Source organism: Podarcis pityusensis (genome assembly GCF_964106645.2).
Source record: "Podarcis pityusensis genome assembly, chromosome: 16".
In the NCBI taxonomy this organism is placed as follows: domain Eukaryota; kingdom Metazoa; phylum Chordata; class Lepidosauria; order Squamata; family Lacertidae; genus Podarcis; species Podarcis pityusensis.
In genome coordinates this window covers 33,551,398-33,575,373 of record NC_138041.1, presented here as the reverse complement: position 1 = coordinate 33,575,373, position 23,976 = coordinate 33,551,398, and the positions used below count along the sequence as shown (strand labels likewise).

The window sequence follows — 23,976 nt, the reverse complement described above, 5'->3', positions numbered from 1 at the left end:
CCACCAGTGCCTGGCATCGATTGCCACCTGTGGTCAATCAACCTCCCCTTCATGCCCCTCTGATTCTCGTGTACCTGTCTGTGCACTTCCTTGCTGTGTGGATTCCTCCCCTGCTTTCTGGTTCAGCCTCTGAGCTCTGGACAATGGTCTTCTCCTTAGAAGAGGTGTCAAGCAGTTAGACCCCAGTCCGTTGCCAGCCAACAGGCTCTTGATGGCCCCTGCCGGTGTGATGCTGCTATCCAAGTTGCCAATGGAGTTGGGTGGAGACAATGCACATCAGTCTGAGCCCGAATCGCCAAAGGGACCGCAATGTGCTAGCTGCATTTGAACAGCAGCTTTCTGAGGCTGTGGTCTGCCTTCTCAGTGCAACCACAGAGGCTGCCAGCAGCGTGATGCTTTTGTGCTCTGAGAATCTTTCTGTTCTGTTCTTTTGCTGCGGTTGTGTTCCCGCTGCAGCTGTTAAAGAGTGAAGGACTTGGAAAAACAACTTAGGTTCATGTTGTTCCCTGAAGGATCTAGAGCAAAAGCTATCAATAAAATGTAAACAAACAAACCAAAAGATAAACCTGTTGCGAACAACATCCTTTGGATTGTTCTTCCTGGTATCCTTTTCTGAGACATCAGCTCAGAGGGCTTCACCCTGATTCTTCTCCAGTCAGGCCGCTGCTGTTGCCACAGAATCCCTCCTGTCAGTTCCATCTTAGGTCCTGCACACCGGCCTTTATGAAAATCATCTCATGCTGAGCAGCCGCGAAGTCTGGTATCACACGAGTGTTACAATATTTCAGTGACTGTCTTTCATCTGGAAATAAAGAACCAAGGTGGCATTTCTTGTCTCTGCTGCAAATGTCTCCCTTTCCCCCTTTTTAAAGCCTCTCTTGCACCTCTGTCATTGGTCGCACCGCTTTTTAGTGTTGCAGGTTCAATGGGTCTCAGGCCCATTTTTCCCATTGACTTGTGGATGTTATTGATATGATAGTGTAGGGGCAAGACTCAGAGGTAGAGCACATGCTTTGCATATTACTATTATTAATATTATTAATTATACCGCCCTTCATCTGACAATCCCAAGGTGATTTACAGCATTAGAAAAGTTGCGTGGCAAGGTCCCAACCCCCTCCCCCCTTAGTAGAATAAAGACACATGACTCAAATATTTAAGGTTAATGGGCTAAAAAGGCCACAACTTTATTTGTTACAGATGATGAGCGGTATTGGCTTAGGCATTAGATCTAACCAACTATATCTGACTCCAGCCCATCTGCAAGGAGTCCGGGAAGGGTTAACCACCAGTAAGGAAAGTCCTGCTGATGCACATCAACTAGGAGCTCCCCTGGGGGTCACCGATAGGGGTCGTGCCTTAGGCCCTAGCCTCCCTAGGCTTCGGACAGGGCCACACCCTCTGGAATCCACGGAATACCCTTCAATATGCGGGGGAGGTGATGGCGCTACCTCCCCTCTTCTCTTCTCCAGAAATATTCCAATGCCTAACCGCCAAACCTTAAAAGTTGTGACAATTTGCTATGAGGTAGGTGAAAACCAAGTGCCTGGTACCAATTTGCCAAGTGGAAAAATTCCTACCAGGCCCCTCAACAGCAACCAACCGAAGTCCATAGCAAGGTCAAAAGAGATGAATACCTTAAAGGGCGGGAGGGTGGGAAAACCGGAGCAGCTGGAAGCAGGAAAGAGAGAGATCTTCCGGCTGCGTCCTGCCTTTAATGGGCAGGCCACACCCCCGGAGCAACTGGATTGGTCAGCCTGGCCAGTGATGCAGCCGGGAATCCCCCAGCCACACAGGGCTGGCTACCCACCCCCTGCACACCTGGGGGGGGGGGGTGAGAGCCCGCAACACCACCTCTTCCTTAAGGCGGAAGGAAGCTTTACTGTTTCCGGCCATGGAGGCATGCATCCAATCATGAAAAAAATCTCAGGTTCAGTCCCTGGCATCTCTAGGTAATGTCCCCTGCCTGAAGCCCAGGAGAGCTGATGCCAGTCAGTACAGAAATGAGTGAGCTAGATGGGTGAACTATTGGCCTGACTCTGTACCTTCCTATGCTTCTGAGCTTGTTCGCTATTTGCTTTTCATAAAATCTTGTCTGCCTACTACGTTCCCCATGGAATAATAAGAGATCAAATCCTTTCCCATTAGGTCCGGAACAGTCAGAAGATCAAGCAGCAGCAACAGCCCACTTGGTTTCATGAAGGCCAGCCCTTCCCCTCCTTTTGCTGCTGGGGAGCATGGAGCTGTCCCAACCTCCAGAAGGTTCTCCTTTGGGGGTGCTAAGCCTTACACGCCATCCCCACAAGGTAAATTATTGGGTTTGCTTATTCCAGATTCTAGAAACCTCAGCAATTTTGTGTGTGTGTGTGTGTGTGTGTGTGTGTGTGTGTTTGCACACTTTCCTTAATTCCAACCAGCATTTTGTGGGTGAATGCAGATATAGTAGCATAATTAGAGCAGTGACTCTGGTCTGGAAGTGTCCTAGCTATATTTGGTCCCAAATGTGCCTGTTCCTCCCCAGGACTGAGAGGGAACCGTTTGAAAATGACAATGGTTTAAGGGAGGGATTGCCAGTGAGAGGTACCACAATGCTCTCCATGTTGAGGGTCCAAAATTCAATTCCTAGCATCTCAGTTAAAAGGATCTCAGGAGGAGAGCTCAGGAAAAGAATAAGCCATCACAGCAGCTATGCTGAGCTATTATATATGTTTATTTATCCCGGGGTTGTGGGGTAGGGGTGGGGTCTGTGTATTGCAGGACTCCATCATCACTGACTGGGGCTGATGGGAGTTGGAGTCCAACACAAGTGGAGGGCCTCAGCTCCTATACTTTTGTTTTTACTAACACACACACACACACAGAGAGAGAGAGAGAGAGAGAGATTTCCAGTTACTGAGTTGTTTGCTGTGAAATATAAAGAGATAAAAATAACACAAAATGCAGCAATTTCAAAGTTCCATAATCAAACTAAACAGGTGTAAGAAGTCTTCAACTGAAAGCTTGCTGGAAGAAATAAATCTTTTATTCCTTTCAAAAAGAAACCAAGAGTGCGAGGTTTCTAATTAGATGTCCCAATGATTTGACTTGATATAAACCAGCTTTACTGTTTGCTTCGAACATCTGAAAGCACTTATAACCTAAGCGAGCTTATGAACCTTTGACTAATTGTATCTTGACAAAACCTCATTGTTTCCTATGTCGGTTTCCAGAAGTTTGACTGGTATAGCGGTGCCCCAATTTGATTTAAAAAACAACAGCAATCTTGCTATAAGTAATCTAAACGAAATGTTTGCTATAGGGAGCATTCAATTTATTGTCTGTCAGTGCATTGATGTGCTTTTTAATTTTTCAGTTGGAACAATTCCAGAGCAGCCTGACCAGACCGTTCTCCCTTCTCCTCCCTTTGGAACAGAGATGAGAAGTCGGGTGCCCATACCTGGTAGGTTTGCCCTTGGCACTATCTTGAGAATTCTGCCCTTCCCTTGCCATTCTTTCTTACTGATGCGTAACTCTGGGCATCCTGCTTCCCCTCTCATCCCTCCAGGTGCCTCAGTGCCTGACCCTTCCCCTCGAGGGATGGGCTCCCGTCTCCACAGTGCTCCCAACCTGTCAGATTTGCATTCCTGCCGGCAGAAGATTACAAAGCAGTACTCTGATCCTCTGGTTCCCCATTTCAACCAGGCCGCTGCTGGCCAGCCAGCACAGACACACGGCCTGCAACCTTGCCGCCCACTGAGGTCCTCGCCAAAGTTCTCTGAGTTTATGCAGAGGAGCCCCTTGCCAACCATAATGGGCTCTCCAACAAAGGTATTGTTTCCCCCCTGCCCTCAATGGGCTCTCGCTTGTGGTCTCCTAAAGCTGTAAATCTAGGACAGAGATTTGCAAATGAGCATCAGGTGCAGGCATATTAAGCAGTCACGTTTATTTTTAATAGCGCTTTTTTGTCCCATATTTATTGTATTTGTTTTGCTATTGTTGTATTTTAAATGATATTCCATGGAATTCAAATTGCATTGCAATGTAACGGAATATAAGAACTAAAAGACGCAATTAAAACTGCAGTTAAAACCGTGTGTTATCTAGCGCAGCTCATGACAGTTGCCACAACAAGCAGGAAAATATATCCCCAAGTTTTAAAGCGTGTGAGGGGAAAAGTTTGGGTGCCCACTGATCTTAGGAGGTCGTGTAGAGGGCAATGTTATGAAATGGTGGGGGTAGTAGATGCAGCCCCTGTTTGTGATTGCATTTAATGCCTGTTTATGTGTGTATGGAGTGGGTGGGGGCTTTTATTAATAGCGGCAGAGATAAGCCATGGTGCAAACAGTGACACTCTCTCACTGAACACTAGTGAACCGCCTCTCTCCACTCCTCCCCCACTTTTTGTTTTTAATAAAAAAAAATAGGTCATGCCTCCTTTTGAGTTCAACAAAACCCCAAGCTCCCAAAACCTGCTTGCCCTCCTGGCGCACCAGGGCGTCATGATCCCGACAAGGAACAAGACTCTGCCAGACTTGAAGGACATGGGTCATTTCCACTGCCAGCAGGCAGGCCTAGGATTGAGGCCTATGGAAGAAGCCAAGGGCAGGTACGAAGCTGACCAGAAAGGCATTCACAATGCACACAAGTTTTGCTGTTATGATGGGCTGGGCTGGGGCGTGGGATGGATGCAGATTTGCCACTCTCCTTGCATCCACATAATTTTTAATTTCGCATCAAGGAATCTGCAAAGCGCTTCAAAATTTCCTACGTTGGTTATTTCTCAGGCTAAATAGGATTCCCAGCAAACCATATTCACAGTCCCTTTCTGGGAGTTCCGGTGGCGCCACATGCCAGCAACCCTTTAATCTCCTCACCCCCAAGGTCAGGTATAGCAGGGGCAGGTAGAAAACTGAGTCAGCCCATTGGTTCGCCTAGCTTCATAATTGTGTGCATTGACCAGGCAGGGGACTCTCAGCCCTGCGTGGTGATGCTGAGCCTTGTACTTGGGACTTCCTGTGTGCCACTTAGTTACAGCCCTGCCACCTCCATGGCGATAGGCTCCTGTCTCCATGATTCACCTGCTTCAAACCGCCGCCTCCATCTCCATCCTTGTCTCCACCATGGTCCCCTTTTCCTGTGCCTCATGGCTTTTGTGCAACACACCAGCTCCCACAACTGCCTCTGCTTTGCCCATGTGTCAAATAGGGTCCTGTGAAGCAACAGGATGAAGGCTCCTTTTATCAAATAATGGGGGGGGGGGGGGATGTCCTGTGCTGGACATGTGGGGCAAGGCAAGAGAGTGTGCTTCGGCCCACTCCCCTATATCCAGCAACTGTGGTTGGTGATGAGTAGCTTTGGCAGCAGAGGAAGCCCCTGGTATCGTCAGTTACCAAGGGTAAGGTGAGGGAAAGGATCCTGATTCAGAGCCCGGAGATCTGCTGGCAATCAGAGTGGGCAATACTGAGCTAGCATGGCCCGGTATAAGGCAGTTTTCCATATTCCTTAGGATGAGGAGCACAAGCTTAGCAGTTAGGCGTGTGAGACACTCCTTGCGCAGCAAGTGCACACAAGAAGTGCTGTCTCAGGCAGGCTAAACAGGTGCATAGCTTAGTTTGCCAAAGAGATGCCACACTTTTCCTGCTTTAACTGCTGAGAGGTCCACACTAATGGCTAGCATCCAATGGAATGACTCCATAATTGCTCTCTTCCTCTCTTCCTCCTCCTCCTCCTCCTCCTCCTCCTCCTCCTGTCATTTCCTCTGATGATATCCTGGATTGCCCAGCATGGGGAGGCTTGGTCCAGTGCCAGATCTAATCTATTTATGATTCTATTCCTTGGTATTCATCTAGGCCAGGCATAGGCAAACTCAGCCCTCCAGATGTTTTGGGACTACAACTCCCACGATCCCTACCTAACAGGACCAGTGGTCAGGGATGGTGGGAATTGTAGTCCCAAAACATCTGGAGGGCTGAGTTTGCCTATGCCTGATCTAGGCTCTCGATTCTCAGACATTTCAGGGGATGGAAATTCTTTCCTTGAAGCCATGGGAAGTAAAAGAAACAAACATACATCATTTTAAAAAAATATTTTTATTAAGTTTTACATAACAAAAATTCAAACACATTATTCATCTCCTCATTTAGGATTCTCTGAATCCCTTGACTTCCCTCCGCCCTTCCGTGGTTACCATTATCAATCTTTCTTTTTCATCTGCTTATCTTATTTTCTATTTATTTATTTTTTTTTTAAAAAATCAGCTCATTTTAAATAATTTCCCAGAATGCTTTAGTTATCTTGCACGTCCACCACATATTTCCAGCAAACATTGGAAGCAGTTCTATACATTTTTGCTAGTTTTACAGGTGTTAAATACCACCAATACATAATTTTCATGTAGTTTTCCTTCAATGCAAAGCACGCTGTAAATTTTAAGTCTTCCCTCCATTATTTTCCCCAAGATGAAAATTGAATATTGTGCCCAGTGTCTTGTGCCCATTTTATTATTACTGATTCAACTTATTCGTCCTTAGTATGCCACTCTAGCAACAATTTATACATTTTGGAAAGTAACTTCACATTATAATCCAATAATTCCTTTTCAAACCTTGAAATTTCTGTACTAAATCCATTTTTCTTATCTATTTTCAAGACATCATTTCCTTGGTGGTGTTGCAGCCAGTCTGTCACTAACTGTCTTATATCTTCAAAACTAGATACATCAATTTTGTTTACTGTTAACGAAAAACGAAGTGACGAGCTTTCTGCTTCCATTTGTTCTGAAACTACCCAGGAAAAATAGGTGGGGAGCAGTTTTTTTGAAGCCAGGAACAATAGAGAGGAAGGAAGGAACTCCGATGGGACAGGAGAATGGGATGGTTTCAGGAGGACTTTTTGGAGGTGGGCATTGCATAAAAGGAGGATGCAGGTTGCCCACCTGTGCTCTAAGAAACTGGCTTTTTAAAAGAACAATTGAGCAGTCTTTTCCAGGCTGGCATCCTTCAGATGTTTTGGACTACAGTTTCCATCAGGCTTAGGCTGATGGGTTACCTCATGAGTTGGCAACCCAGATCTGCTGCCTCATTGGCAGGTCTGAGGCAACCCTTGCAAATCTACCCTCTTGGGGGCTGAGGCTGAGCTCCATTCCAAACATGCAGTAGAGCTCTCCCCAGCCAGCAAGCCAGCTTGCATCTGCTAGCTAAGGTGGGCTCCATTTTGCCTTAGATAGAGCCCTCCCGGCCTGCAGGCTTGATGTTCTATAATAATAATAAAAATGATAATTTATTATTTATACCCCGCCACTCTGGGCGGCTTCCAACAAAATATTAAAATACCGTAATACATCAAACATTAAAAGCTTCCCTAAACAGGGCTGCCTTCAGATGTCTTCTAGAGCAGGCATCCCTAAACTCGGCCCTCCAGCTGTTTTGGGACTACCAGTTCCCATCACCCCTGACCACTGGTCCTATTAGCTAAGGATGATGGGAGTTGTAGTCCCAAAACAGCTGGAGGGGCCATGTTTAGGGATGCCTGTTCTAGAGAGGCCTTTTGTCCTTCTTTAAAGGCCACTGCGCTTTTCACTGCAACCAGCCGTTAGGGAGCAGAAATCCACAACACCTGTGCGTCCGTCCGTCCCCTCACGTTCACTTGTCTTGCTTCTCTCCTTCCTCCAGGTCGCTCAGCACCGGTCGCCTCACTGATCTCCTCCTCAAAGCTGCTTTTGGGGAAGCTGGAAGCAATGACAGTTTGAATAATGAGAAGCCCATGGAAATCACAGGTACGGGGAGATGGGAAACTCTGGGGTTCCTTTTTCGTTGTGCTCCTTTTTTTAGTTACTCGAATTGGAGGAGCTATACACAGGGTTCTCTTCCCTCACCCTCTCCCACAGATCCATAATATCCTGACAACAGCCCTGAGAAGTAGGCTAAGCTGAGAGACAGCAAGTGACTGGCTCAAACACCCAGTGAGCTACATGGCTTAGTTGGGAGATTTGAACCTTAGTCCCACCAACACTCTTAACTTCTAGGCTGACTGTGTTTCTATCTTGATATCTTTTACGGCTCTCATAAAATCTTAACTCAAGCCAATTTTTTTGCCATTCTTTCCTCGCAGCTCCTTCTGTTGACTGTGGAGGAAACTTACACTCTGGGGCCAGGGATGGCGGCTCTGCAAGCCCTTCCCCAGTGGTCTTTACTGTTGGTTCCCCTCCCAGTGGGACAACCCCACCGCAGACCACCAGGACCAGAATGTTTTCAGGTAATGAGTGCTTCCTGCCATCTTGATACTGCTGTCCAGAAGGAAATTGGAATTATCTTCATAGTTACTGTCCTGGCTTTGTGTCCTAACTCAGGGATGTGTGTATTCTAGGGACAAGGAATCTAGTGTCTCACATGCACATACACACACTGTGAGCCGCCTGACAGACTTGCTTCCCTGTTATGTCACAGATCTTGAGCTAGCAATTATACAGACACCTTCCTTTTTTAAAAAAAATGTGTGAATTTTTGAGATCTAAGGAAGCTCAGGGCATTTGCCCCACCCCAAAGCTTCACTAAGTTCTGGGTACCCACTGGAGTACTGGTGCACACATGGAGACTATTTTTATTTCAGGAGAAGCACCATAAATGAGGAAGCTCCTGCTCACATGGAGCTTTGCTTACAAGCACTGCCGTTCTCATTGTCATTGGGATGATAGTCCTATGAAATAAGGCTGTGTTTGGACTTTGCTTGGTGGAAAGGGATTAATAAGGATAGCTGAGGATTAAAATGTCACAATTAAGGGCTCATCCACACTTACCTTTCACCCTGCTTTAAAGCTCCTTGTCTGAGTGCACCCCATCTAACTTTCCCCAGGAAAAGCTGCTCTTTAATGCTGATTCAGAACAAGCGGAAATTCAGGTTTCCCCAAAATTCCTGAAATTCAGAAACATGGCACAAAAGGAAGCCTGGATGAGCCCTAAATTGGAGCTTAATCTGAATCAATAAATAAAACTGTGTTTGTTTGTTTTTCTCCTTTGGCCTGAAGAGTCACGTCTAGGTAACTTTTGCTTCTCTGTTTCAACCCTTTTAGTGGGATCTTCCAGCTCTCACAGTTCGGGAGGGTCTTTCAGCGGGCGGCACTTCATCATGAGTGCTGGCGGGGATGTGCTCGAAGCCCCATCAGGCGTCAGATATACTTTTGCCGACCCCATCACTGCCAACCTGGAGGGAGCAGTCACCTTTGAGGCACCCGAGCTACCGGAGGAGACGCTCATGGAAGTGAGTTGAAACCCACCTCCCCACCCACCCCAGAGACCCAAGATTAAAACATGAGGCTGAAATTCATTTGGTCCTCCACAGGTTCATCAGTGTTCCTCGCATTTCTCACCTTGTCAGACACAGACACAGTTTGGGTGCCTGGTGTGGAACTTAACATTCTTGGCCTCCCTGGGTTTTATTAAAAGCAAAATGCTGGTCCTTGTGATTGTTGGGAGGTAAAAGAACAAAAATATGTTGTCAGTGTCATGGGGGGTTCAGTAGCGCTGAGGTGGGGCTCCCGTGCCTTACGTAGCTCAACACAGCAGCTCCCCATCCTGTCCCTGTTTGCTACTTCTGCACAAATCATGAGATATGGAAACAATTGCTGGAAAAAAGATTCTAGCTACCCCACTTTAAGATGTTGTATTGTAAAGCTCTCCAGTGCCTCCGCCGCTATGTGGCTTTCCGGTGTTCCTGATCTAGGTGAATATTTAGCATCTTTGCCCTCTGAGGTCTTGTTCAGGCTTTACAACCCTATGAGATAGGTTAGGCTGAGGGAGTTATTTGCCACTTAAAAGACCTTCATGTCTGAATGGGGATTTGAACCAAAATCTCCATGGTTCTATTCTGGTATTTGATCTGCTATGGCACACTGTCATTTAGGGCATCGTTTTATGGCTGCCAGTTTGTTCTTTAACAATTTTTTTTATTAATTGACTTGTGCTTCCAGGGACTTGCAGGCAATACTTGTAGCTTAGAAATGTTAAATAAGGTCAAGTGGGAGGGAGTTCCAAAAGTCGTTTAGGCACCACATCTGGGGATAATACTCTCTCTCTCTCTCTCTCTCGTGTGTGTGTGTGTAGAGCTGCAGTGTTAATTATCACTGAATACTATGTATTTGCGGTTTCTTTCCTTCCATTCATCTTTGTGATATATGCTGCTGCCACTTGACTCCCAGCTGCTTCCTTTTCCAAGCAAAAGAGGCCTTTTTAAAACTTCCCTCCTGTATTATTAGAAGGCTCTCCCTTGGCTCATTTGGTTTCTATGGACAGTGAAGGAGAGGCAGCATCACATTGGGGCTTGTGTTTCCATGAATGGAGCGGAGGGTTGTTGTTGTGTTGTTTGGCTACGGGAAGCCTCTCAACTAAGCCAGGAGCTCACTGAGGGATAAAGCCAGCCTCAGTTTTCCATCTGTATACAGGAAGAAGAGAATGTCTTTAGAGGAAGCCTGCGAATCTGGAAAGGAGAGTAGAACTGAAAGCTCTGAACCGTAAAAGTTGAGACCGTTGCTAGGTAATAAATACCTAGTGAAATGTTAGTGGAGTGTTGTCAGAATGCTGTCTCGTCAGTAGTGAAAGCTTGAATTACACCTGATATTTGGATCGCGCCGGTGCTTTCTGAAGGAGACTGAATGTCAGGCTCCTTGAGTCGCAGCAGCCTGATTCCCACCCCCACCCCCAAGCGACCAGGGCATTGCATTCTTACCATTTCCAGTTCTTGAGTCAGATCTGCTCTTTCGCATTGTCTGCAAAGCTGCACGCGTGTTTAAAAATAACCAGCGATCCTGGCCGAAGAGGTGGTTCTCCATGTTCCAAGCTGCTATCTCCTGAGTGTGCAAAGGAGTTGGGCTAGGGAGACAGATGAAAACAAAACCCATGTGGTTGGCTGTGTCGGTGCTCGGAGAGAGGGGATCACAACCCAAAAAAAACCTTGGTTCAGGTTGCTGTTGAGCTCAAAGACTTCAAGCCCTCCCACCCACTCCTTTTATATGTGAATTGAACGAAAACCTCTGCCAAATGTGCACCTAGATGAAAGCGATGGGAGGGAGAAGAGGGGGGAGGGGGCAGTGGAAGGAAAGTAGGTCACTGTTTCATCTCTATTTATAGACTCTCAGCAGTTTCTATAGAGCTGTGCAAACACAGGCTCTGCACAAGTCTCAATCCCAGTTTTTTAATTTTTAAAGTCATTAATTCCGTGAGTGGGCAGGCCCGTAAAGGCGGCTGCTGATTTGGCACCGGCTCCCTCTGAATGAGAACCACAGTGGGAGCCATGGGAATGTTTCTCACCTGTGGCTCCCCTTGAACTACAAGTGAAACTTGAAAAATTAGAATATCGTGGACAAGTTCATATATTTCAGTAATTCTACTTAAAAGGTGAAACTAATATATGAGATAGACTCATGACACGCAAAGCGAGATATGTCAAGCCTTTATTTGTTATAATTGTGATGATTATGGCGTACTGAAATAAATGAACTTTTCCACGATATTCTAATTTTTCGAGTTTCACCTGTAGAGCTGCGTCGGGAGCCCTGGGAGCGTGCGTTCATGTTTTCCACCCATGCTGCCTCTTCCTTCCACTTTTCTTAACCGTGGCCACGGAGAGTGTTGGCATAAGCCTTACCCTCCCAGCCATTCCTTCTCGGAGCTCAAAGGGGCATTCCTAACTCTCTCCCCCTTCCCCCAGACTTATCTTCCCAATAACCAGTGCTCTTTTTTTTAGGGGGTACTCAAGGTTATGCAGCACTGGCACCTCTTTTTTGTTTGTTAAAAAGTGTGACACTTACCGTAACAACTTCATGAGTACCGGCACCTATTTTTCTAGAAAAAGTGCACTGCCAATAACCCTACGAAGCAGCAGAAACAACAAATATGTTTCTGGCATCTTAAATGCAAACCAGTTTATTAAAGGAAGCCTGTGGGCGGTACTGGACTCTGAGTGAGAGAGCAACTGGCTTGGTTAAAGGCCATACAGCAGGGGGTTTTTTAGAGCATTTGTATCCCTCTCTTCAGCCAAAAAGGCTCCCAGAGTGGCTTACTATCAGTTAAAGCAGGACAGTCGCTGCTCTCAGGAGTGCAATCTTCAAAAAACAAACAAACAGAACTGCACACAAAGGGAAATGCACAGGCAGGGAAGAGGCATGGGAAAGCGGATTATTAAATAATGACCATCTGGCATAGGAACAGTTCAGGGACAGAGGAAGTACCTGATGGAGCATGTCTTTCAGCGGTGCTGATGGAAGAAGGCCTGCTTCCCTGCTGTCCCACTGAGGCAGCCTGATGCCAGGTGGAGGTTGAGGGAGAGGAGGCCTGCCCCGCCCCCGATGACTCCCAAGGGCATGCAGCCCTCGACAGGGGAAAGGTTGCCCACCCATAGTGTAAAGCTCACAGCCTAGGACAAGGCGTTGGTCTTTCCTTGAATCTGCTGCTTTCTGCATTCTAGAGCTGGCTTGCTAACGAAACCTCGTCTCCCTTTGTCTCCCCGCTTACAGCAAGAGCACACGGACATCCTTCGCAGTCTGCGGTTCACCCTGGCCTTTGTCCACTACGTGATGGAGATAGCGGCCGTCAAAGGGAACACCAGCGAGATGAGCAGCTCGGTGGCCTCCGAGTACCAGCTCCAGGAAAGCGTCGTGGCTGACCAGATCAGCCTGCTCAGCAAAGAATGGAGGTAAAGGGTGATGTTTGGGGAGGTCCCCGAGAGAACTGTGATGGCCTGGCTTGGGCTCAAAGCAGCTTTGTGTGTCTTCCTCTGCAGCTGTGTGGATGGCAGCTCCATTAATCTGCTGGTGCTTCCTTTTTTCAGCTATGCAGAACAGTTGGTGCTGTACTTGAAAGTAGCAGAGTTGCTGTCCGCAGGCCTGCAGATGGCCATAGACCAGATCCGGGCAGGCAAGTTGTGCCTCTCCTCCACCGTCAAACAAAGTAAGCACTCTTCTTCAAATGCACACACACAGGGGGATTCCTGATTGTGGGTTGTATCCCATGGTAGTCCTACTTAGGTTGGACCCACTAAAATTAGTAATAGCTATGAGTCAACTCTGATTAAGACTACCATAGGCTGCAACCCACTTCTCTTTTAAAAAAATTTTATTTATGCACTTTCACAGACTTAGTATACACATCTTATGTTTTCATTCTTTAATCACACTTCTGTTAGCTTGCTATGCCCCCATATTTTTAGCATCTATCTCCTGTGATACTGATAGAATTGTCCCTTTCTCTCACCTTTGGAGCGAGCAATACCTGCTCAGAAAAATAATCCTTGCATCCAGTGATGGCATTGATCCATGTCCAGCCCCCGCCCCCCTTCTCAGAGGTCCCGAGAGGCCTTGGCCACTTCCGGCTTTTGAAACCCTGAGCCATCATACAAATACAAAATGACAACTTGCCAAAACAAAATAAGGCATAAAACAGACAGACACCAAGAGAGAGAAAGTGGTTTGTTTATATTGAGAGGACGTGTTCATCACTGTCAACTCTTGTGCCATCAGAACTGATGCATTTGTTACATATAATAAAACACAAGTGTGTTGTCATGCTGCAGTTTGCTTGGCCACAGACAGGTGGCGATGCCGAGCACAGTGTGACAAGTGGTGGTGTTTAGGTGGTCCAGGCTTTGTGTGCCGAAGGTCCCCGGCACCTGAAATTAAAAGGATCCAGTTGCAGAGGATGAGAGACCCTTGCCTGAGACCCCAGAGAGTCACTGCCAGTTTGAGCAGTATTCAGGCAACACTCAGAGAGGTCCTCCTTCTTTCTCCCCCGGACCCCCTACTATTACATTCCAGGGTGAAGTGAAAATTGAGTTAGCCAAGCATACAAGATCAATCTGTCCTGTGCGTACTTGTTTTTATCTTCCTCTATCTCTCTCAAACTAGGGACAGCACTGTTTTGCACTCTGTAAAATGTGATCGGTGCTACGGGTCTCCACATGTATTCCAGTTGCCCGTCTGGAAAACACGTCGCCTGATCTGAATGTTTCAGCTCTTAGCTATGTGCAAGGGCTTAACGATAATTGATGTGGGTGCAACTTAATAATTACATGTTGTGCCTCTGCTGTTAAATAACACTCAGCAGGCCGAATCATTTTGTTGCTTGGCACGGGATCCTCTGCGGGTACTGGAGGCAAAAGCAGAGTCCACAGAAAGGAATGATGTTTACATATACGTAAGCATCGTATTACAGCACCATCTAGGGCACAAGACCAGGGGTATTGGTGAGCTTGGGGAACTCAGTGCTTTGCCTACGTATCAGAAGTCTTTGTGGAGCGCAGCCTTCAGCAGTAACCCTGAGTTGGCCCAATGAGGACAGGGCAAGCAAAGCATTTTGGCCACAGAATGCTGACTGGCTGTTGGGAGTGGGCAGAGGGACAAATCTTGGAAGAGTTTTTGGCTGAAAAGGATTATTCCTTGCTGCAACTCTCTGGGTTCTCCTGTGGAAGAAGATTCTGCTTGTGCATACAAATAAAATGGTGATGTCGTTGATGATGATATTTCAAGATCGCACAGTCTCCTTCTCAGTTTTAAATTATGTTTCCAAAGCTGCACACAATAAAAGCTTCTGTTAAGAAACCTCGTGGGGGGGGAGGGGGAGCTTAGCAGCATTTTTATTTTTATTAGCAGCATTTTTAGCAGCTGCAGCAGAGATAAGGTTTCAGATAATAAACCACAGCAAATAAAATGAACATCTGCTATTCATCATCATTATCATCATCATCATCATCGGCAAGTTGAAAGGTGCCTAAAATGTAAGAGAGGAGACACCCGATGGACTAACCTCTTTATGGAAGGCATCTCATAAATAGGGTATCATTATCATCATCGTTGAAGTAGCCCTCTCCCCAGATGTCACATGCTGTACCTGGGACAGTGAGGTCCCTCAAAGAAGGGCCTCTAAGGATCTCAGTGCTCACATAGGCTCAGGCACCTGGGAGTCCTTCGGATGCCCCAATTGGAAGCCATTCCCCCAATAAGCCAGTTCCCCAAACCTCCATCAAATGATGGGCAGTCAGTGGACAATGTTGGTGTTGGTCACCCTTTGCAAACACTGTGGCAAGAGACTCTTGATGTGGATAAGGAGTGGCCAGAAGCGGAGGCCGTCCTGTAAAGTAGCGTTATCCACCCCTTCTTCTCCTTCTAGTTGTGAGGAAGCTCAACGATCTGTATAAATCCAGTGTTTCCTCCTGCCATTGCCTGAACGTGAGGTTGCAGAGGTGGTTATTGGACAAGCAGAAGCTCATGGATCGCATCAACAGCATCACGGCCGAGAAGCTCATCTTCAGCCACGCCGTGCAGATGGTAGGGCGAAATGCTTCTCATGTATACTGGGTTGCATGTGTGCAGTATTTGGGAGTTAGTATGTGGCATTTGCTGAGCCCTAGGGATGGGCTAGGGCTCAGCCCAACCCCCTGGCAAGCACCATTTCCCCTCACCCCTTTACAGGATACAAAGGGGCCCTAATAAGAATTTTAACACATATGCACCTTAAGTAGCAGTAGCAGCAAGGGCCGTGCAAACCGAAAGAGAACCCCACAGTTCTCTGGGAGTGTGTTCTTTGCACCTTTTGTGGGCTGTGTGTATTCATGGTGGTAGAATGCATGCAGACAGATCAATCCTGGGCACCCACAGAGATAAAAGGGTCTCCAGTAACTTGGGGAAACCTTGGAATGGACACAGTAGATCTAGAACTAGCCTAGATGTACCAGTGACCTGATGAGATATAAGGCAGCATCAGATGGTCACTTTGCATCCCTCTGGCGTATCTTTGGGATTTTTGCACTCCCTCAAACCACAGAGTCCTCTTTGCACAGAGTACCCCAGAGAGATTGGAAGCAGAACTAGACGGAAAAGCTCCCTGGGTGCTCTGAGTGAAAATGGTCTTCAGGGACTTTTACCAGCCTCTGGGCTTTGGCAGGTGCTCAGCTAATGCCAGCCATGCCTCCCCACTCTCATACGTCTGCTGTCTTCAGCATATTTTTAAGCATCCTTTCTGGGTGCCTCTTCTGAACTTCCGGCATGTTCTCCCCCGGCAGCCAAAACAAGAAGGACCTCCCTGCTATTGTCAGTCTCCTGCTTTCTGCCTAGACCTTTTGATGATGCTCTCCATGGGCAACATCCACATGAGAGGCACGTTCCTAGTTTGAAATAGTCAGGTGATGCTCCCCACAATGCGTCAGTGCACAGGATCTTCCTGTAGGAGTGCAGCAGAATCAGCCCCTTTTGCCCATCCCTGCTGGCAGCGAACTGGAGTTGGAAAGCCACAGCAGAGAGATGCGGGCTAATTAAGAGGGCAGTGTGAAAATGCATTCTACGCTTTTCAGCAGCCGTGCAATGCGGGGGGCGGGGGTGTTGCAGTTTAAATCTATGCTTATGTGCAAATCCAGTCTGTTGAGACATAGTTGTGCAAGCTTTATATTCGCTGGCAGAGTAACCACTGAAGGCATTCTCTCTCCAGGTTCAGGCAGCAGCGCTGGATGAGATGTTTCATCACAGAGAAGATTGTGCACAACGATACCACAAGGCACTGCTGCTCATGGAGGGGCTCTTGAACATCATCACTGAGCAAGGCGACATTGAGAACATTAATAAATGTAAGGGTCGGGAAATGCTTTTTTTTTTTTTTTAAGTAAAAAAGTATAGATGTGATGGTACAATATGGCCGTGCGTCAGGGAATGCCCCACAAAAAGAATACAGATGGCACGGCCACGTTAAATTCTCCTAGCTTAAAAGAGAATGCAGGTGGAGTGAGTGGATCATAGGCAGAGCAAATGGGAGGAACAATAGAAGAGCAGGACAGTAGAAAATCAAATGAACCGTAGAATTGTAGAGTTGGAAAGGGATCCCAAGGCTCATCTAGTCCAACATTAAAAAACCCCGGCAGATGGCCAGGCAGCCTCTGCCTAAAAACCTCTGATGAAGGAGAATCTGTAATTCCCCAGCTGGAGGCACATCAGAGTTCAGGATAGTGTAATGCAAGGAAATTTCATAACTTCGTAACACCTTTAAAGTGCAGTCCTCTAGCTGCCTACTCAGAAGGCCCCTTGGACTTCATCCCAGGACAGGGTTATAGGAGTGCAGTCTTGGTTGTTACATTTCAGTTTCTACTTTATTCTAATCAACTCCACACACCTTAGGGATTGATTTCTTATGTTTCAACTCAATCACTGAGATCATCTGATGGAGCACTTCTAATGGTTCCCCGCATCCCTGAGGTTTTGTTGGCTGTCACTAGGGACCAAGCCTTTAATGTGGCAGGTTGTGCCCCGTGAAACTCGCTTCCAGCAGTGATTCAGCAGGAACCAACCCCCCCTTTCATTAGAACATCTGTTTTTAGCCAATCAGTAATCAGTATCTTTTGGTGGTTTTATGCTGGTTTTATTGTGTGTTGTACTCAATGTATTGATGTTGTCTAAACCACTGAGCCTTTTGGGCTTGTCAATATTAAGGTCGGCGGTTCGAATCCCCACAATGGGGTGAGCTCCCATTGCTCTATCCCAGCTTCTGCCAACCTAGCAGTTCAAAAGCATTCCAGCACAAATAGATAAATAGGTACTGCTGCAACAGGAAGGTAAACGGCGTTTCCGTGCGCTCTAGTTTCCGTCACTGTGTCCTGTTGCACCAGAAGCGGTTTAGTCATGCTGGTCACATGACCCGGACAGCTGCCTGCGGACAAATGCCGGCTCCCTCAGCCTGAAAGCGAGATGAGCGCCATACCCCATAGTCGCCTTTGAATGGACTTAACAATCCAGTGATCATTTACCTTTACCTTTTACTCTGTCTTAAAGTATGTTTATAAAAGTGTGAATTATGCATCCATCCATCCATATGCTTGCCTGGTTCACCAATAATGCAAAACTCCTCACCCCTAACCTCTGTGCAGCTGAGACGAGGAATAAAGCAGTCTTCTGTTTCACTTGTCTTGATTCTTGGCTTTATCATTGGATATGAACCAGGATTTCATGATTCCAAATGCATGCACTTGCAAAAGAAGCTACCTTCGAGCTATGGGTTACAAAGCTGTCTAATTCAGCAAACTAGAGTTTACCTTAAACTACAAGTCTTGGTTTGCACATCACAGCAAACCAGTAATTGGGGAAAGTGAAACTGAGAGTGCTCAAGTCCAAACTTTTGCTCAGACTCCCAAAAGCTCTTGCAGATGATGCTCAAACCAGCCTTCCTCAGTGTGTTGCCCTCCTGATGTTCTACTTCCAGCTCCCGTTACCTCCAGCAAACATGGCTAATGGTCAAGGTAGATGGGGAGAGGGCTCCAACCATGTCTGGGGGGCACAGAGATTGAGACAGCTGTGCCAAACCATGGTTTAGTGTTGTGTGTGAACAAGGACGATATTGGTGTGCTGCAAGGACAGCTGACCCCCCCCAAAATCTCATTTTCCCCATTTGCTTTCTCTTTCCAGGTAAAATGTGTATTGAACGCCGGCTGTCGGCTCTCCTATCCGGCATCTGTGCATGAGGAAAATAGCCCTTAACTCTGCAGGTGATCATTTTCCGTCTCTAAGCACCTGCTACCAAGATGGCAAAGCACTGTATGAGCAAGCCCGTCAGCAACGAATTTATCGGACGTCCATGGCGGTTTCCCTGTTTTGGCGTCCTTCGAGGAGAACTTCCCCTGGGTCGGACATGGAATTGCTACAATCTTTTTTTGTGTGTGTGTATGTGGCCACAATACAAACCAGGGAAAGATGATGATCCAGAAGGCTTGTTCCCCTTGCCCCAACTCACCATCTGGTGGGAAACAGCTGGGTAAAAAAAAAGAAGGATCAAGCCCTCCTTTCATGCCTGTTTTCGGAGAGCAAGGTTGCTGCTGAGTTGGCCTTGCCTGGAGCACTGAGGTCCACTGCTGGCGGTGAATGATCCAGACGTTTCTGCTCTTGGAATGAAAGAGGTTTCTCCGGAAGGGGGAATGTCTCTGTTGGCCAGTTCTGCAATCCAAGCCCTCGTCTGCTGATAGCCAATCACTTGGGAGCACTGTTCCTACTACGCCTCTCATTGCTCGCCGTACGGGAAGAGCAACAGCGGTTATGTGGCAGTTGTGGAAGCCAGAAGCTCACCTTGCTCTGAGAAATCGTGGCTTCTTACGTTATTTTTTCCTCGCTGCAATGCTGGAAATCTTGAGTTCAGAGTCCCTCACCTACATGACAGACAGAAGCAGGGTGGGTTGGGGTGGGAAGCCGTTCCTCATTTCCTACGTGGACATGGGCAGAGCTAAAGAGAGCTTGTCTATCCAGACTGGAGCACTGGGACTTGGACTCCAAACTCTCTTGCTTTGGTCTCAAGCAGCCAAAATGTTTTTTCTTCGCCCAAAAGGGAGTCGTTCAATAGATGCATGCTTGCAGCCCTCTCCTCCCATGGCCTGCGTCTAAGCATGAGAAAGCATCTGTGCTGCTTTTGGCTGCTGCCCAGATAAGCAATCCCTCCTCCCAGAAGGGTGGGAAGCAATATAAGAAAAACACACATAACACGCATACTAGCTTTGTGAATCAAAGGAGCACTTTACGGACAACATGAACCTGAGCTTTGGATACTTGGCAGCCCCGCAGTGATCCAAAAACGTCGCAACTTCTAGGAATGCTGTTCCCCTGCCTTTCGCCTGCCCTCCCATTGCCTCACGCGTTGTTGGTTGTTTGTCTGTTGGGTGGTTGTTGTGGTTGTTTTAAAAGAAATTGCACTACAAGTGTGTATGTGTTTTTGTGCGCGTGTGTATACATATTCATATATATTACCATGTTGATATATATTAATATGTATATGGTATATAATATATAATGTCACTCTATGTGTTAACTGTACTGTATTTTATGCTTGTGAGGAGAAAAAGAAAATTAACAATCAAGCAGTCTATGTCCTTTTCATGACCAGCGGCGCTAGCGTGAAAAAAATTCAGTACCATTTTGTCTTTTCCTTTTTTAAAAAACAGATGTGCTGTTTGGAGGTCCAGGTTTTTTGAAAACTCAAGGATGAGATCTCGATATTGTGCATGCTTCATTCTTGCCCCCTCCATTGTTTATAAAAACAAATCCCCCCTTTTTTTGGCTGTTGTTGTTAGCCTTTTCAAAGTTTTCTCTCTCTTCCCCACCTCGATTTAAGGCGACTAAGCAGCCAAAGAGAAAGAGGAGGCACACACTGTGTGTGTGTTTCGTGTAAGGCTGTGCTTTGTGTGTGCGCATTTAGGCTTGGGGGTGTTGTGGCTGCAAGCAAATGCCTGATAGGCTACCTTTTTTGAGTGATGTCCTTCACGCCCCGCCCCCCGGCCCTTGTGCATGGTTTTAATGCAACTGATCCAGTTTGCAGCTGTATTTTGTCTGTGCTGGGCAAGAAAGCATCCTTGGCAAACAAAACCTGGATTTCAGGCTTTTGTTTGGTTTTGTTTTTCAAAGAGTGGGTCAAGTATATCTATTTGCACATGGTTTGCTTTTCATCACTTGTGTGTATCCCCCCGAAAATATGTAAGGAACAGCCGTACTGACTTTGGAAACCCTGTTTCAAAGCTCCTTGCAATAGGTGTGGGTGAGGAATCATTTCTCACACTCACCCCTCCATGTGTTCAATCAGCACATTTTGATGGAATCTGTCGCTTGCCCCAGCCCTTCAGCATGGCTTCTCTTACCTTCCGCTTCTATGGCAACTCAGCAGTGCCTAGCACAAAGGAAAGATCCTCTGTCCTTCTGATATGATACCAATTTCATAAAGGCTTGTCACTTGTAGTTATGGAGCCGGTGGTTGCTTTTGAAAGGGGTTCTATGCTGGTACGATTCACCCTGTAGTATTCCACACACACTCACACCCCGAGTTGGATTTGAAGTTCCTTAGGGTGTTACTGTGCACCTACAAGTCTTTCCTTAGCTTGGCAATGCACGTAGTAGGAATCCTACGCGAAGCATTTCAATGTAGGATGACCCCCCTGTCCTCCTTTGCAAGGACTGCCAGGGGCAGAAGGGAGATCAGAGGCCTCACAAGTTTTCTCCCAACAGCAAACGGGCCACTTGGGCACCATCTTCCCTGTTATTTTGAGACCCGTATTGTATTTCCATTTAAATTAATCATTTCTAGATTTGCATGTATATTACCCCATGCAAATGTTATGTCCTCTATTGCCCTATTGGGTTCGGTACGGTTGGCAGTGCATTTTATCTTTTTGGCAATGCCACAGTGATCACCCTAGCATGCAAATGTGCATGTGTGTGTGTGTGCGCGCGCGCGCACACACACACACACACACACACACACACACCTTGGGCTCCATTCATTCTGACACCTCCCTGCCAAACAAAATATTAACAAAACTGGTCACGAGTGCCTGCAACAATACCAGAGGCAGAACAGGGGAACAGAACCAGTAGATAAAAGCAGAGACTCAAATCACCCCCACGATGTGTTTCTTCCTTCGTTCCTGCATTTATCATTTGTATCCTTTCCCAGGTTTTCATGTTTCCCCACTGCCTGATAATTCTGCTTTTCCTCGCAAAAACATAGGCTGCTAATGCTGGGCATTTCAAGTCGTCCCAAGCTGGAAACAGATGCAAACCCAGATGAATGGTTTAAAACTCAATTCATCTGAGTTTGCATCTCTTTCCATATAAATAGGATGGCAGTTGCACGTGTGTGTGTGTTGCAATCAGCACCATCTTAGAAAATGCATGCTCTTCAAATTTTTAGAAGAACTTTTAAAAATAATAATAATGTTGTCCAGTGAATTTGAGAGTGCTTTTTCCCAGTCGATCAAGAGGTTTTCAAGCCGTGCATCTAGCTGCTTGACTAAACACTGCATCCTTAATCAGCCGACCCTCTTACATACCTTGCGCCGAGATCTCTGAGAGCCTTGGAGTTGGTTCTGTAGAAAAAGGTCCACTGGACCCAGGTGAGAGCGAAACAGACAAGCGGAACCATAACAACATGGCAGCCTTAAGAGAAAGAAATTGGTTCACACCACTGGAGATGCTTGTGAACCAAGCCCAGTGCCAGCATGTAGGATTCTTGAGAAGCTGCTGTGGTCCTCGCCTGCTCAGGCCTGCTCCCATCTTTCCTCCAGTCAGTGCCAGGCACCCAGGCCCTTGGGGCTGCCAAGCTTAATTCCATTGGGTTCACCCTCCTGCATAGGGACCCACAGACCTAGGAGAGGGTCCCATCACCCCAGCCATCGCTTCTTGCTCTTCCGGACTCCCCAGTACTCAAGCCAGTAGCTTTGCTCCAAGGTTCGCTTCGCAAAGAAACTACCTTTTCCTTCCCAGCTGTTTCTGAACGGCAGTTCTTTAGAAGCCAGCTTTCAAAAGCTGTGGGGTTTAACACAGCCACCTATTCTCTGCCAGCTCTGCATTTAACTTTCCAGCTGTACGTAGTTACTTGAATGTATCAAAAGTTGTCCACCACCATCCTAGTTGCTCTCCCCATGTCCTTCACATCACACACAAAAAAAGATTATGTGGTTTACAGAACTTAGATAGATAGATAGATAGATAGATAGATAGATATAGATATATTTTCCTCAATACTTGAAATTTAGCCACTGCGCTTGGATTACAAATAGTAGAGGCAAGCTATCTCTTTTTGCCACCATGTGGGTGATTTTAATATTATTTTTCAATCTTAAAACTGCACGCAAGCATGAAATGTCAGGTGGGTGGGTTTGTGTGCTTTTGTTTTGCTTTCGGTGGGAAAACTAGTATTTATTGCTTTGTTTAAGGAATAGAAGAGAGGTTTGGGAAAGAGAGCAAGGAAACCAAGCAGAAGTGGCTAATCCAGTCTATTCACTCTCATTCATGGATTTGTTACTGTCTCAGCGTCCCGTTTGTAGCGTCCTCACTAGATTTCAAGGAACCTCAGCCCTGATAACGTGTATGTGAGAAAGTGTGCTGTATGGGGTTTTTTTCCCCACATGGTTATGCTTGATAACTTTTGTTGGTTGTTATTTTTTAAAATTTCATGTTGTGTGACTTTTTTTTTTGTTCGTTCTTGCTTTAAATTGTACAATGCCGACTTAAGAAAATAAACTGATTTTTAATTGTTCGTTCTTTGTGTGAAGACCGCTACTGTATACCTTTCCATCAGTTCACAAAAAAGGTTCTAAAACACGTATTCAGCTACACTGGCATGAGGACTTTGAGGTGCACAAGGACTTTGAGATGCCCAAAGGAACTAGCTAGCTCCCCTCTAAATCTGTTCTGGGAGGTTACACCAACACCCTGTCAAGCCTAGATCCAGGAAATGCTCATAAGCCATTGTTTCATTTTTATATGCAGTCTTGTATAACCCCCACCCCATCCCGCCATTAAAATTCTAAAGTGATCTTAGACATGGGTGTATTATGCCAATAGCTTATCAGCAATTGCCTCTTAATATGGGAGCACCTCTGGTTTAAATGATGCCAATTGGATAGCAGCTTTTTGGGTACTCTGGATGCAGCCTGTGTGTGTGTGTCGTCATTGTCGTCTTCTGTAAAAATACTTTCCCTTGGCCAAAGCTGAATAAAACCAGTGAGAAATGTGCACAGTTCAACCCCACACATTTCTGCAGACCGAAGCTGACGTACAATCTGACCTCTGGGGCAGCTTAGCTGCGATGGAGGAGGCCTGAGAAGTTTGCCGGGAATCTCAGAATGGGAGCCTGCTTGGCTTGAAAACCTAAGCAGACGTTTCCCCTTCAGAAGTGTGGGAAGAAATCTGGAGTAAACGAGGGGCTTGTCTAAGGTTACCAGATTTTTTCCCCAATGAATCCGGGGACACTTTTCAACTTCAGTAGGAGTGATAGGATTTTGTATGGGGACTGATTTGTAAATCTGGGGATTGTCCCGGGAAACGGGGACACCTGGTAACCTTAGGCTTGTCGTTTTCGTGCGCTGCATCCCAGCAAAGAGTATTCCGTGGCAGACCAGTACTGGCAGCGGAGCCTTCATATAGAAGGAGTGCCAGTTGCCATAGGTAGGTCTCCTTCCCGTGAATTTGTCTGGCCCCCTTTCAAAGGGCATCTACAT

General features: G+C 46.6%; 1 protein-coding gene across 2 annotated transcripts in view; it reads left to right on the top strand.

Moving 5' to 3' along the window:
- The window catches only part of ULK1 (unc-51 like autophagy activating kinase 1), a 120,471-nt gene extending 97,459 nt beyond the window's left edge, over positions 1 to 23,012 (top strand). For both annotated transcript variants that reach the window (XM_080985084.1, XM_080985085.1), the window contains 12 exons: positions 2,149 to 2,306; positions 3,353 to 3,439; positions 3,545 to 3,807; positions 4,404 to 4,585; positions 7,650 to 7,753; positions 8,089 to 8,232; positions 9,047 to 9,234; positions 12,485 to 12,663; positions 12,799 to 12,917; positions 15,132 to 15,289; positions 16,446 to 16,581; positions 18,407 to 23,012. In XM_080985084.1, coding sequence (XP_080841210.1) covers positions 2,149 to 2,306; positions 3,353 to 3,439; positions 3,545 to 3,807; positions 4,404 to 4,585; positions 7,650 to 7,753; positions 8,089 to 8,232; positions 9,047 to 9,234; positions 12,485 to 12,663; positions 12,799 to 12,917; positions 15,132 to 15,289; positions 16,446 to 16,581; positions 18,407 to 18,462 — 1,774 coding nt within the window. In that variant the 3' untranslated portion in view covers positions 18,463 to 23,012. The remainder of the gene's footprint in view (positions 1 to 2,148; positions 2,307 to 3,352; positions 3,440 to 3,544; positions 3,808 to 4,403; positions 4,586 to 7,649; positions 7,754 to 8,088; positions 8,233 to 9,046; positions 9,235 to 12,484; positions 12,664 to 12,798; positions 12,918 to 15,131; positions 15,290 to 16,445; positions 16,582 to 18,406) is intronic.
- The last annotated feature ends 964 nt before the right edge of the window (positions 23,013 to 23,976 follow it).